This window comes from Mus musculus, chromosome X (assembly GCF_000001635.26).
Source record: "Mus musculus strain C57BL/6J chromosome X, GRCm38.p6 C57BL/6J".
Classification (NCBI taxonomy): domain Eukaryota; kingdom Metazoa; phylum Chordata; class Mammalia; order Rodentia; family Muridae; genus Mus; species Mus musculus.
In genome coordinates, this window is record NC_000086.7 from 123,804,972 (window position 1) to 123,820,666 (window position 15,695).

The 15,695-nt window shown below is 40.6% G+C and overlaps 1 protein-coding gene across 4 annotated transcripts in view; it reads left to right on the plus strand.

The window, feature by feature from the left end:
- Cldn34c3 (claudin 34C3) overlaps positions 1-15,695 on the plus strand; it is a 34,938-nt gene that overhangs the window by 16,760 nt on the left and 2,483 nt on the right. For 2 of the 4 annotated variants that reach the window (XM_006528431.2, XM_006528432.2), the window contains one exon: positions 8,134-8,832. In XM_006528431.2, the coding sequence (XP_006528494.1) occupies positions 8,134-8,794 (661 nt within the window). In that variant the 3' untranslated portion in view covers positions 8,795-8,832. Of the gene's footprint in view, positions 1-6,415; positions 6,555-8,133; positions 8,833-15,695 lie in introns of those variants that run through there. The other 2 variants (XM_006528433.1, XM_011247721.1) reach the window with 2 other exon arrangements.

Consider the following 15,695-nt stretch of genomic DNA (forward strand, 5'->3'; position numbering starts at 1 on the left):
GTTGGCATTTCTAATGAATAGCAAAGACCCTAATGTGGAGAGAAGTTCACAGAAGTGACAGAAAGTAAGATGTTATAGGGCACTATATGCCCTGTATTTTAATTAGATTGCACAAACCTTCATAAACGTGGAAGAACCAAGGGCAGAACTAAGAAGACTGCTCAGAATTGTGTTGTAAATATTTCCATCAGTAATCTTACTTTAGAAAACTAGGTTTAAATTGCCTAATAAATATCTAAAAGGAGAGATCAGTTTGTAATATAGAAATTCAAGTTTGTAGCTTAGAAAAATTTTTTATAATACTTAGATAGTCTTTAAAGTGTTCAGGGAACATGGAGCTAAAGGAAAAATATAGAAATATATGGATTGTGACATATGCATTTTGGATCACATAGGTAAAAAAGAGGGCAGCAGACAGAAGATTGAAGAGAAGCATGTGAAAAAGAAAATATGCATAAAATTTCAAAACTCTAATAAGTTAGTATATATAGTGTTAGGTGTGTTAAAAAGCTTCTCACATCTTCTATTTTCTCAATTATCATGGGGTGGATCAGCAACCAGAAAATTGGGTTTCTGAGGAACTTCCAGATTGATTTCCATAATGGAAATCAATCAAATCACTTCCCTTCCTCCCTTTTCTCTCTTCTCCCTCCAAGTCTGCCACATTTATACCCTTCTCTTTCTTCTATTTCTCTCCCTTGAGAGAGAGAGAGAGGTGTGATAAAGAGTGAAAAAGAATGAGGCATAGAGTGAGGAGAGGAAGAAAGATAAAAGATAAGAGCTAAAGAGAGATGGGAACAGAAAGAGATAAAGATACAGATAAAAGATAGAGTATAAGAATAGGAGAACAAGATATATATTACAGAGGGAAAGAGGTTAGAGTGAGAAAGAGAGACAATGGGAGAGATATAATGGATAGAAGGGAAGAGACACAGAGAAGCAAATAGAGATGGCGAGTGAGAGAATGAGAAGGAAGTAGAAGTAGAGAGAGGGACTAAAGAGAGAGTTGGAAACATTATTCAAAGATGGGAAGATAGAAAGGGTAATAGACAGAGTAGTTAAGAGAGAAGTGATATAGAGAGGAAGAGAGGTGAAAGAAAGTGAATACCTTTTTAAAGCCTCTCTCTACTCTCTCTCACTTTCTCCTCCCAAATCCCTTCTATCTTTTTGTCTCACTTTCCATCATTGTCTCTCTGTCTTCCTCCTTTATCTTTTCCCTATCCCTTTCTATGCATCCATTTCTCTTCCCTTTTTTATCCATTCCCTATTCTTCCTCTCCATTGTTGTGTCTCACTCTTCTCTTTATCCATTCTAATCTCTACCCTCTCTCTCCATCCATGTTTATACTCAATTCCATCCCTGTTTCTATTCCATTCCTCTCACTCTCTGTTGATTCCCTGCTCACTTATCTCTCTCTATCAGCTCCCACTTTATTACTATGCCTTTCTCACTAACTCTCCCTGCTTTGTATTTATTTTTACCACATATCCGTCCCTATCTCTGTCTCTCTTTCCATTTAACTCTATCCTATTTTCTTCCTCTCTATTTTCTCCCTCCCTATTATCCCCTTGTCTCCTATCCTCTTTATATCCTTTCCATATTTGCTCACTAGCTAACATTTCTACACTCTTTGTGCTCTTATTTTTTTCCTCTCTCACTTTTCCCTCTTCCCCTCCATTTCCATAAAGTGATGGAGTAGAATGAGATATGTAAGAGGTATAAAGAGCTATAGTAGAGAGGAGGGGAGGTAGAGGAAAAGATAAGAACTGTAAGAAACAGTGAGAATTACAGAGAAAGATTCAAGATGACAGGGAGACAGTAAGAAAAATATAGAAGATAAGGTAAGGACTGATTAGAGGACAAGACAGAAAAAGAGGGAACAGAGGAATACAGGGTAGTAGAGGGAAGTGAGAATGTAGGAGGGAGCAAGAGAAAGAGAGAAAAATACAGATAGAAAAAATTAGAGGGAGAGAGAAAATAAAGAGGGATGAGAGAAAGTGAAGTAGAGATGAGATAGAAGAAAGAAAGAAAGAAAGAAAGAAAGAAAGAAAGAAAGAAAGAAAGAAAGAAAGGAAGGAAGGAAGGAAGGAAGGAAGGAAGGAAGGAAGGAAGAAAGAAAGGAAGGACGACAGAAAAAGAGGATGGATGTGACTGAAAGATGCACAGAGGGTGATAAATAAAAACAATGACAGAAAGAGGATGACAAAGATTTTAAAATAATATGGTTGGAGAAAGAATGAGGAAACATGCTGAGAAAGACAGATGGATGAAATGAAGTGGGTTTTTCTCTTCCTCTCTCAGCCTCTCTTCCTGCTCTACTCAATCTCTCTTCCTTTCTAACTCTCTCAAAGCCCCTCATTTCCACCCCTCTATGTCTCTTTCTCTCTCTCTCTGTTTCTTTTTTTCTTTATCTCTACTCCTGCCTCTTTAACTCTAGCTCTATTACTGTGACACTAGTAGTCTCTCTTTTTTTTCTTTCTACATAAATTTCTTGCCCATTCTCCTCTTTCTCACTCTCTTCCTTGACCCATTTGATCAATTCCTTCTTTATCATCTTCCATATTATCTCTACGTCACTCTTTATTTTTCAATTTTCTTTTTACCTGTCTCATTCTCCTTTTCTATCTTTGTCTCATTCTATTCATACCCTTCAACAATGTGTTTTTCCCCTATTATCCCCTTTTCTCTGTCCCTTTATCTCTCTTTGTTTTGATCTCCCTATCTTTAATCCCTCTGTTCCACTCTCCACCACCCCCACCCCCACTCTTTCCCATTTTTTGTCTCACTCTCTTCTGTCCTTCACTCTCTATCTATCTCACATATTCCTTCACTCACTCTCAATTCCTCTCTCCTTCTTTTTACCCCCTCTCCCCATCTCTCCCTCATCTCACTCTATTGCTTTCTACCATATTCCCTCCTTCTCCAACTCACTGTATATTTTTCCTGTCTATTCTTCTGTCTCTCCAGTTGTCCCTCATATATACTCATATATATATATATATATATATATATATATATATATATATATATATATATATATGTACATATATATATACACATATATATATATACCTCATATATATAATATATATATGTGTGTGTGTGTTAGTGTGTGTTTGTGTGTGTATAATTCCTTCTATTTCTTACTTTCTATCACTCTGTTTCTCTCTAACTCCCTATTTTTTAATTCTTCATCTCTCCTTCTTTCTCCATTTCTAGCTATCTTTCAGTCTTTTCCTCCTACTCTCTCTCCCTTCCTCTCCATCTCTTTACCTCATTTTCTTTCTCTTTCTCATCCAACAGTTATCTCTTCATTTGCTTTCTCTTTGCCCATTCTCCCCAATCTCTCTCCCTAGTCTCTCACACTCTCTCACTCATTTTCTAATTTCTTTTCACCCACGTCTCATTCTCTTCAATATGAAAAAACATCACACTTAACAAAAGTAAGAGTATTAGAGATTTTTGGGAGGCAAATACTGAAGAATAGAAAAGTAAGCAAGAGAGTGAGAGAGATAGCTGGAGAGAGAAAAAGATAGTGTGACAAGATGAGGAAGAGGGGAGAAGTAGAGAAAAAGAAAGTGGAGGGGAAGATAAAGAAATGAAGAGAGAGGTGGTGAAAGAAAAATGATAGAGATAGAAAGGGGCCTGGAGAATGAAGGGAAGAAACATAGAGAAATCAGAGATGAGGAAGAAATTAGATAGAGAGGGTAGAAAAATGGGGTAAAAGAAGGTGAGAGGAGATAAAAAGAAGGAGCTTTGAAGAAAGAAAAGGAGGCAGGAAGCATGAAAGAGAGACATGCAGAGATAAAGCTGGAGGGATAAAGGATGAAATAGGGAGAGAACAGGTATAAATGGAGACAGAGGTGGTTTAAGTGGGTGAAAGCAATAGAAGGAAAGATAGGAAAACAGAGGAAAGGAAGCAGTGCAAAAGAAATGGAAGTCTCAAAAAAGAAGAGGCAGAGACAGAGAGGTCAAAATGTAAGCAAGTTTAAGAGAGTTAAGAAGATAGAAATAAAATGATAGAGTAGAAGACAGGGAAGACAGGGAGATAAAATGCAGTGAGGGTTGACAAGGAGAGGGCAAGAGCACATAAAACAGAGTGGAGAGGTAATGGGAGAGAAGGCAGAGTGAGGGGAACAATGGGGAGAAGACAGCATAAGGAAGAGAGATAGGGAGAAGAGAAAGAGTACAGTATGTGAAGGAAGAGATTGAGAGAGAGAGAGAGAGTTAGAGAGGTATATAAAGGGGTTATAAAAAGAGAGGATGGGAGAACAGAGAAATAGAAAGGGAACAACAAAGACAAAATGGGAAAAAAGAAGTAAGAAAGTGCAAGAGAGAAAGAGCAGGAGAGAGAGAAAGAGAGAAAAAGAAGATAGAGATAGAATTAGACAGGAATAAAATGGGAAAGACAGAGAGACAGCATGGTACTCTCACTCCCATACTTCTTTTTCTCTCCTGTCTTATTCTATCTTTTCCTCCTTTATCTCTGTCCTAATTCTCTTCATTGTATCTGTCTTCCTTTCTCCCTGTCTCTTTTTTACCATATCTCCCTCATGTTGACCCCCTCTCTTCCTTTCTATATACCTACTCCCCTCTCATGTCCCCTCACTTCCTGTTTAATTCTTTCTCTCCCAATCTACCTTTCACCCTTATCCTCTCTCCTCTCTGACACTCTTCCGTTCTTCTCTGTCTTTCTCCATCTGTCTCTCTTCTTTATATTTCACCCTTTATATATCTTCCTCTCCACTTATATTTTCCTCTATCTCTTTCCCTTTCTATCTTCTCCCCTTCCTTATTTCTCTTACCCTCTGTATTTATCCCCACTTCCATCTCTTCTCTTTCCTTCTCTTTATTTATTATATTCACACTCCTTCTTTTGCTAACCTATCCTACCTTCTCCATTACACCTTGTCTTCTTTTTTCTACCCTAATCCCCACTCCTCTCTTACTTGTCACTCTCTAAAGGTCATTCCCCCTCCCAATTTCTTTCTCATTTCTCTCTCTCTCTCTCTCTCTCTCTCTCTCTCTCTCTCTCTCTCTCTCTCGATTTTACTTTCTTTTCCTTTCTCTCCTATGCACTCTCCATTTATTTATCAGTAGTTCTTTCAGTGTTTTGCTCACCCAAGATTTTTCTAACTCTCCCTCCCTCCCTTCCTCTCTCCTGTCTTCCCCACACATGCCCTTTCTTCTCCTGTCATTCTCTCCTCTTATCTCCTTCACTCTTCTCTTTTCACCCTACTCTCTTTCACTTTCCTTATTTATTCTCACATCTCTTTCTTCCTATTCATTCCCTTATCCCTCTCTTTCTCTTGTTCTCACTTCATCACGATATATTTCTTTCTTTCTCCAACACCATCTTCTCTTGCCCTCTATTCCATTCCCCTTACTTCCCTTATTCTCCTATCTCTCTCTCTGTCCTGGTGTTTTCATCTGTCTAGAGAATGATATAGTTAAGTTTAGGAAGAAGAAAGTGGTAAAGAAAGAGCAATAAGTAGGGAGAGTCAAAAATGAGGGAGAAAGAGGAGGAGAGATGGGAAAGAAAAAAAAGGAGTGTGTAGAGAGGGATAGTGAGAGAGGGGAAGATATGGTGGGCAAGATTTAGATGGAGAGGGGAGAAATAGGTAAAATTAAGATCAGAGACTAAAAGAGAGGGTGTGAGTGTAAGAGACAGGAGAAAGAGGGGGGAAAGAAATGGTGAGAAAAAGAGGTAGAGATAAGAGAGAGGAAGAAAGGGGAAGGAGAAGAGAAGGTAGAGAAGAGATAGGGGAGAGAAAAGAGGACTAGGAGAGGAGAAGGGGACAAAGACAGAGAGGAGATTGAGGGAAGGAAATTTGGGATAAAAAGTGAGACAGAAGGGAGAGATGGAAGAGAGGAGAGTGTAAGAAGGAGAGGCAGACAGAAGAGAAAGATGGGAGAGCTAGGGGGAGGGAGGGGGTAAAAGTAGAGAGGTGACAGTAGGTAGTGAAAGAGTGAGAAAGTGAGAGAAAGGAGAAAGCTCGTGAGAGAGGGTGACAGAAAAGAGGGTAAAAGAAGGAAAAGAGAAGAGAGAGAATAGAGAAGAGAGGGAATAGAAAGGAGAAGAGAAGGGCATAGAAAGAGGAGGATGAGAGAGAGAAGTTGGAGAAAGGTGACAGAGAAAAGGAGGGAGTAAAGAGGGTGAGAGATGGGGGACAGAAAAGAGGGGAGAAAGAGAAAGAGAGAAGAAGAGAAATAGAGAGTGGAGAGGGGTAAAATTAAGGGGAGAAAGGGAAAGAGGGGGAAGAGAGAGGGATCAGAGAAGAAAGAGCTAGGAGGAAAGGAGGAGAGAGAAGAGAAAAGTAATGAGAGGGAGAGAGGGGGCAGAGAGAGTTAGGGAGAGAGGGGGATGGTAAGGTCACAAAGGATTGGAATTTTGTGATGCAAGACAGGGCTCAGAGCTTGGAGCAAGTTCAACAGTGTGGCCAAGAGCACACAGCTAGGAGAGACACCTTTGTCCTTCCTGACTCCATTGGACCAGATATCAGATGTTCTTGCCAAGTTACTAGACACGAATTAACTTGAAGATAGCATTGCTGGTTAGTATATACCCTTGCCTTCTTTATTGCATATTCTACTTAATGTGGTTAAATATAGGTATAAATATTTAACAATGACTATTATATATACAGTTCCATGGAAATAAAGGGTACCTGTACAACTTAGGCATCCTCACCCAGGGGCAGTACCACTTTCCAAAAATGGTATTTCTAAGTACATTAAAATCACCCCAAATTCCACTTATGTCGGCGACCTTATGTTTGAGGCTACACCATGTTCTGAGCTTGTTTCTTCTGGTCTCCACACATGAAATCCACTATACTGGAATCCTGTGATCTTTTTTAACTTCCTTATATTTCTTACCCACTCGACTAGACACATAGCTCCTAGAATGTTATTTCTTAAGGATTGTGTCAGAAAGACTTGGTAGGGAACTAAAATGTCTTTTTTTTTTAAATCTGTGCATATGATTTGAGTATAATGTTTTCTGATGGGAGAAGCAGAAATAATGTTAAGTAAAGGGCATTCTGGGTCACACAGTGTTTGAGGCTACCCTAATGAACCTAGTGAGGTATTAATTCAAATAAAACAAACAAATAAAAACTTCAGGAAAGCTTTCTTAGAATACATATGAATTGCAAGACCAGTTTAAGTATCTTACCAAGAACCTGTCTCAAAACCTGCCTCAAAACAAATTATTTTTAAGAGAGATGGGAGTTCCATGGCAGACAACTTGTGTACTATGTACAATATTTTAGCTTCAACCTACAATATCAGACCATAATGTAGCAGCATCATCTAACCAAAGAGAAATATAGTTATTTGTATGTTCTCTACTAGTGTTGCTCTGGCAACGGGAAGTCATTTTAAGAATCAGCATTCAAAATCCCTTATCCTATGGACCAACTGATAATAGTCCTACTAGAACCAACAGGCATCCTGGTATTCTCCACTGTCAGAATTTTATTTCTTCTCTTGTCTTATCCTTCATTCATTTGAATCCACAGTTGTCATCTGGATTTTCATATTACTATGTGTAGTTTGAACTTTCAGTTTAAGCTACGTCTCAGACATATGGTTCATTGTCTCTCTAGCAAAAATATTTCAAACACACACACACACACACACACACACACACACACACACACACACACACACAAAGATACTAGACTTTTAACATAGATAAAAGAAAAAACACTAGCCATCTCAGAATTCAAATGTATATTGTTTTGTATTTTACAACACATTTCATGACAAATGAAAGACAATAAGTAAAAATTATAGTGCAATTTGTACTTAATCTCTCTTCACTGAAGATTTGTTTCCTGGTAAAGATTCCCCCAGTTTTTAATTGCCAAATTTCATCTAGTTAGATGGGTAATGATAGTTAAAGGGTTGCCTCTAAGGTAATGTATGCCAAATAATAAAGTGCATGTACTAGAATCTGATAATCTTTGATTATTGTGAAATTCTCAAACCATACTCATAACAGCATACCTTAAAGAGAAAAGGCTACATTTTTTTAAACACAAGTCTATCATTTTGGAACTACTAATCTAAAGTGCACTGCTAAAGGCTGAAAGAGGACCTTTATATATCCTTTCGTTTCTTTTTCAGTTTCCACATATTTGATGCCAGCATGGTCCTGCTAAACAAGTCTGCCAATCACCAAATAAGAGGTTTCACTTTAGCTACAATAGCATGCATAATGTGCAATACCTCTATGGCCCTTCCAGAATGGCGAAATTGCTACTTGAACAACTCCATGCTTTCCTACCCAAGTCTGGCTTTTGTGAATATTTGGGAGGCCTACATCTGCCACCACAACCACAACTCAAGCCACCTGAGAGATTGCCATTACTACACCTGCCATAACAACCTTGTTCCTTTGGATATCCGGGTATCTCAAATTCTGCTCCTGGTTGCAAACGTTGTTGGTCTGGTTGGGACAGTTTGTTCTGTCTTTGCTCTACAGCAGTTAAACACAGAGGAACTGCATAAGAATAATGACTACAATCCATTTGTTCTTTCAGCTGTCCTCAATGCTATTGCTAGCACCTTTATTTTTCTTGCTGTTATGTGTAATCACCTCTCCGTGCCCAGCAAGGAAGAGGTATCTTTCCTGCAATCTTTCCAAATGCCAAATTTTTCCAATGCTCAAAGAGCAGGCAGAGCCATGGGATTGGCATACATATCTGCCATATTGTTTTTATTAAGTGCTATAATTTTTATTTCTTACTGTCCTTCAATGGAAATCAAAATGTTTCCCCGTGTCTGAAAATAAATTTGCAGCATACATAACCTTGAAAATCAAAACGTCTTGGCAATGGTTTTGGGGACCTAGACTGAGATGTAATGGGAGATATTTTTAAAATATTAACTTAGATTTTCTAAGGACATAAAGCCCTACCCTATGTATCCTATGACAGAAAATGGCAAAATGACATCAAGCATTCTTTCCTATTTGGTTTATTACTTCTTTGGTTGAATTTTTTGCTTTAGTTTTTTTTTCATGTTTTTGTTTATTTGTTTGTTTTGATTTTTGTTCATTTTTATCATTCCAACTTGTCAATTTTGTTTTATAGAATCTAAATTTTAAATATGGTTTGTCAAGGTAAATAATCAATAAATATAGTTGTATTAGTCATGGATCTCTAAAGGACAGAACATATAGAATCCATCTCTCACATACAACTTTATTCTCTCTCACTCTTTCCCTTCCTCTCCCTTCTCCCCTTCTCTCTCTCTCTCTCTCTCTCTCTCTTCATATTGCAAAGGGAGATTTCCTTGTCTGGCTACATTATTTCTTTTAAAGTTTAAGAATTATCCACTATGTTCATAGCAACCTTATTTATAATAGCTATAAGCTGGAACGAACCCAGATGTCCCTCAAGAAAGGAATGGATACAGAAAATGTGGTACATTTACACAATTGTATTAGTCAGGGTTCTCTAGAGTCACAGAACTTACGGATAGTCTCTAGTTAGTAAAGGAATTTATTGATAACTTACAGTCGGCAGCCCAATTCCTTACAATTGTTCAGTCGCAGCTGTGAATGGAAATCCAAGGATCTAGCAGTTACTCAGTCTCACACGGCAAGCAGGCGAAGGAGCAAGAGCAAGAGCTAGACTCCCTTCTTCCAATGTCCTTATATTGTCTCCAGCAGAAGGTGTAGCCCAGATTAAAGGTGTGTTCCACCACACCTTTAATCCCAGATGAAAGGCATAGCCCAGATTAAAGGTGTGTTCCTTAAACTCGGAGATTCAATCTTCTGGAATCCATAGCCAATATGGCTCAAGATCTTCAAACCAAGATCCAGATAAGGATCTCCAAGCCTCCAGATAAGGTTCACTGGTGAGCCTTCCAATTCCGGATTGTAGTTCATTCCAAATATTGTCAAGTTGACAACCAGGAATAGCCACTACAATCCACCCCTTGTCAACTTGACACAAATAATATCTCATGTTCACATGAAACAATAACAAGGTTGTAAATACGCCTAACATGATAGAACTATCCCTCGTACAATCACAATCGCATTAGTAAATTTACAATGGGCATTCATATTACTTTATAATCCTCGTTTCTGCAACTGGTTACGTGGCCTTAATTGGTATTTATAACTACCTTCCTCTACTACCCATTCTGTATTTCCTTCTCCTTCAGCCAGCACCTCAGCAGGTCTTGGCTCTTTTCCTGGAGGATTGACCCATACCTTCATTCCTGATGGGTCTGCATCCTTTGTCATCCTGCTTGGATTAGGCTGTTGTAGTTTCCCATTGACTTTAATCACAGGACATGGTAGTACTAAGAGACGCCCTAAGGGATCTCCTACACTCCAGACATAATCTTGCTTACCACCATTGTGAAGAGGTAATCCAATTTCCCCATGGTAATCTGGATCTATCACCCCTCCTAACACTGTTATTCCTTTTTTAGCCTGTTGGTTTAAGGGCATTAGAAGCCCAAAATGACCAGGGGGAAGTCTGAGCTTCCAGTTCAATGAAATGTTTGTTGTAGCTCCTGGTAGGAGCACTCCCCTCTCTGGAGCCAAAACTTCTAAGCCAGCAGAACCTAGAGTTATGGGGACAGGAAGCAAAAATTTTCCTAGAGGGTCACTAGGAGTGATAGTAAGTGGAACTATTCCTTTTTCCACCCCTTGATTCCTGGACCCATGAATCCTGGCTATGGGTGAAACTGTACCATATATCGAGCGCTGATTCAAAGCATATACTGCCTTCTGAAGAACTCTACCCCAGCCTTCCAAGCTGTTACCACCTAATTGGCGCTGTAACTGCGTCTTCAAAAGGCCATTCCATCTTTCTATCAGACCAGCTGCTTCAGGATGATGGGGAATGTGGTAAGACCAGTGAATTCCATGATCGTGGGCCCACTGTCGTACTTCTCTGGCTGTGAAATGAGTTCCTTGGTCAGAAGCAATACTGTGTGGAACACCATGACGATAGATAAGGCATTCTGTCAGTCCGTGAATGGTGGTTTTAGCAGAAGCATTACGTGCAGGAAAGGCAAATCCATAACCAGAATAAGTATCTACTCCAGTAAGAACAAAACGCTGTCCTTTCCATGAAGGAAGTGGTCCAATGTAGTCAACCTGCCACCAGGTTGCTGGCTGGTCACCTCGAGGAATGGTGCCATATCTGGGGCTCAGTGTTGGTTTCTGCTGTTGGCAGATCTGGCAATCAGCAGCAGCAGTAGCCAGGTCAGCTTTGGTGAGTGGAAGCCCGTGTTGCTGAGCCCAAGCATAACCTCCATCTCGACCACCATGACCACTTTGTTCATGTGCCCATTGAGCAATGACAGGGATGGCTGGGGAGAGAGGCTGACTGTCCACAGAACGGGTCATCTTATCCACTTGATTATTGAACTCCTCCTCGGCTGAAGTCACCTTTTGGTGAGCATTTACATGGGACACAAATATCTTCACATCCTTTGCCCATTTGGAGAGATCTATCCACATACTTCTTCCCCAGATGTCTTTCTCACCAATTTTCCAATTGTGATCTTTCCAAGTCCCTGACCATCCAGCCAATCCATTGGCTACAGCCCATGAGTCAGTGAATAATCGTACATCTGGCCACTTCTTCTTACAAACAAACTGTAATACCATGTGTACTGCCCGAAGTTCTGCCCACTGTGAAGATTTCCCTTCACCTGTGTCTTTCAAGGTTGTCCCAGAAAGGGGTTGTAATGCTGCAGCTGTCCACTTCTGGGTGGTGCCTGCATAACGTGCAGAGCCATCAGTAAACCAGGCTCTAGTCTTCTCCTCTTCGGTCAGTTGATCATAGGGAACACCCCATGAGGCTATAGGTGCATGCTTGGCAGCAGATGGCATTGTAACAGGAGTAGAAACCATAGGCATTTGAGCAACTTCTTCATGTAACTTGCTTGTGCCTTCAGGACCTGCTCTGGCCCGATCACGTATATACCACTTCCATTTGATAATAGACTGCTGCTGTGCGCGTCCCACTTTATGACTTGCAGGGTCTGATAGTACCCAGCTCATGATGGGTAGTTCAGGTCGCATAGTAACCTGGTGTCCTATTGTCAAACGTTCAGTTTCCACTAAGGCCCAATAGCAGGCCAAGAGCTGTTTTTCAAAGGGAGAATAGTTGTCTGCAGATGATGGTAGAGCTTTGCTCCAAAATCCCAAAGGTCTTTTCTGTGATTCACCTACAGGGGCCTGCCAGAGGCTCCAAACAGCATCTCTATCAGCCACAGACACCTCAAGTACCATCGGGTCTGCTGGGTCATATGGTCCAAGTGGTAGAGCAGCCTGCACAGCAGCCTGGACCTGTTGAAGGGCCTTCTCCTGTTCCAGGCCCCACACAAAGCTAGCAGCTTTCCGAGTCACTTGGTAAATAGGCCTAAGTAACACACCCAAGTGAGGGATGTGTTGTCTCCAGAATCCAAATAGGCCCACTAAACGTTGTGCTTCTTTCTTGGTTGTAGGAGGGGCCAGGTGCAATAACTTATCTTTCACCTTAGAAGGAATATCTCTGCATGCTCCACACCACTGGACTCCTAAGAATTTCACTGAGGTAGATGGTCCTTGAATTTTGGTTGGATTTATTTCCCATCCTCTGATACGCATATGTGTTACCAATGAGTCCAAAGTGGTTGCTACTTCCTGCTCACTTGGTCCAATCAGCATAATGTCATCAATATAGTGCACCAATGTGATATTTTGTGGAAGATCCAAACGATCAAGATCCCTTCTAACTAAATTATGACACAGGGCAGGAGAGTTAATATATCCTTGAGGCAAAACTGTGAAGGTATACTGTTGGCCTTGCCAACTGAAAGCAAATTGCTTCTGGTGGTCCTTATGGACAGGTACTGAGAAGAAGGCATTTGCCAGATCAATAGCCGCATACCAGGTGCCAGGAGATGTGTTGATTTGCTCAAGTAACGAAACTACGTCTGGTACAGCAGCTGCAATTGGAGTTACTACCTGATTTAGTTTTCGATAATCAACTGTCATTCTCCATGATCCATCTGTTTTCTGCACTGGCCAGATAGGAGAGTTAAACGGAGATGTGGTGGGAACCACCACCCCTGCATCTTTCAAGTCCTTGATAGTGGCAGTAATTTCTGCAATTCCTCCAGGAATACGATACTGTTTTTGATTCACTATTTTCTTTGGCAGAGGCAACTCTAAAGGCTTCCATTTGGCCTTTCCAACCATAATAGCCCGCACTTTACAGTTCAGGGAACCAATATGAGAATTCTGCCAATTTCTGAGTATATCTATCCCAATTATACATTCTGGAACTGGGGAAATCACCACAGGATGTGTCCGGGGACCTACTGGACCTACTGTGAGTCGGACATCAGTCAAAACTCCATTAATCACCTGCCCTCCATAAGCCCCTACTTTAACTGGAGGGCCACAATGTTTCTTGGGATCCCCTGGGATCAGTGTCAACTCAGAACCAGTATCCAGCAGACCCCGAAAAGTCTGATTATTTCCTTTTCCCCAGTGTACAGTTACCCTTGTAAAAGGCCGTAGGTCCCTCTGGGGAAGAATTGGAGAAAGGGTAACAGCAAAACCTTTGAGTGTCTTATCAAGATCCTTCCTCAGCGGAACCTGGCCACCCCTTCATTCAAGGGGTTCTGGATCTGCAAACTGTCTCAAGTCTGGAAATTGATTCACTGGCCGAGATTGCTGTTTACCACGATCTAATGTAGCCTTTCTTTCATTTGGCTGTTTACCACGATCTAATGTAGCCTTTCTTTCATTTGTTTGAGAATTTTTCTGCTTAAACAGATCAAACAAATATGCAGTAGGCTTCCTATGTATTTCATTCCTGGAAACACCATGATTGGTTAGCCAGTACCAAAGGTCCAACCGAGTCATGCCATTATAAATTTCACCTCTCCTGTGCTGACCATTACTGGGTATGTTATTATAAACATTCTTTTGTCTACGCTGTCCATTATAATAACTAGAATCACCTTGTCTCGGGCGATTCAATGCTGCCACCTGGCCCTTGTTACCTCGGAATCCAACTAAACCCAGTGAATTTAATTCATCTAATTGAGCAGAAGCATCTCCAATGCTAAGATCTGGCACAAGGAAAAGGGAAAGAACAAAACCCTTCAAATGTGCTGGTGCCCCTCTCACCAATTTGCGTCTTATAGAGCTGGTGAAAGGCATATCTTCTGGACCTTCCCATTGTGGACAATTATGCTTTACACAATATATCCACTCTAGCATTGCAATTTCCCTAAGTCTTAAAATCCCTTCATCAACACTAAGCCATGGAATATCAGGCATCTCCAAGTCATTTCCAGTAGGCCATCTTTTGATAAACACCTCAGCCAACCATTCAAACAAACTTTTGACACCTTTTTTAACTATGCGAGCTTCCGTATTAAACCTAGAATCTCTACTCAGAGGACCCATGTCAATAAACTCAGCCTGCTCTAGTTTTATGTTCCTTCCACCCTTATCCCACACCCTTAAAATCCATTCCCACACATATTCACCAGGTTTCTGCTTGAATGAATTAGCAAACTCATTAAGCTCCTTAGTAGTGTAGCGAATTTCCTCATGGACTACACTTTCTACCTCCCCTCTAGGAGCCTGTTTTGCTTTGAGTCTGGTTACAGGTCTAGAAGAAACTATTGGTGGGCCGTGAGCAGACTCTGCAAAATTAATTTCCTCATGTGGGGAAGGCATTATTTCAAGAGGTGGGGCTGAGGGTACTACTTCCTCAGGTGGGGCAAACCCTTGAGAATCTGAGGATTCAAAATTCTCAGCTTCAACATGGTCTTCCCACACATCCCCATTCCATGTTGTAGGATCCCATTCTTTGCCAATTAGAGCCCTTACTTTAACTGTCGACACACTCTGAGGCTGAGACTTGAATTTTCCCTGTAGTTCAGCCAACCTTACAATGAGAGTTTCTGTTTGATTTTCTGCAACTTGAGCTCTATTGCTACAAGAGAGAAGATTCTCCTCAAGGACACACTTAGCAACTTTTAGATCGTTTACTTGTGTCTGGAGCCTTTCGATTTTATCACACAACTCCTTCCTTTCATTCATCATTTTTTCCACAGATACTAAGAGCAGCCAGCCAGTAAAATCATTTTTCGATTTTTTCCCCATCTTGTAGAAAGCTTTGTGCACTGAATCACCTAATTCATTAAGAAAATCAAGGGCATTAGCTTCTTTAAGTTCGGAATATAGTTTCAACCATGGGTCTTCAAAATTCTCTGAGCTCCCAGGAGGGAGAGAATCTGGAGAGGTTTCAATAGTTGAAAGTGCTGGTGGATCAACAAGCCAATTCCAGAATTTTAAAAGATTCATCCTTGTACTTCTGTTACTCTAGAACCACTCCTGGTACCAACTTCTGTATTAGTCAGGGTTCTCTAGAGTCACAGAACTTACGGATAGTCTCTAGTTAGTAAAGGAATTTATTGATAACTTACAGTCGGCAGCCCAATTCCTTACAATTGTTCAGTCGCAGCTGTGAATGGAAATCCAAGGATCTAGCAGTTACTCAGTCTCACACGGCAAGCAGGCGAAGGAGCAAGAGCAAGAGCTAGACTCCCTTCTTCCAATGTCCTTATATTGTCTCCAGCAGAAGGTGTAGCCCAGATTAAAGGTGTGTTCCACCACACCTTTAATCCCAGATGAAAGGCATAGCCCAGAT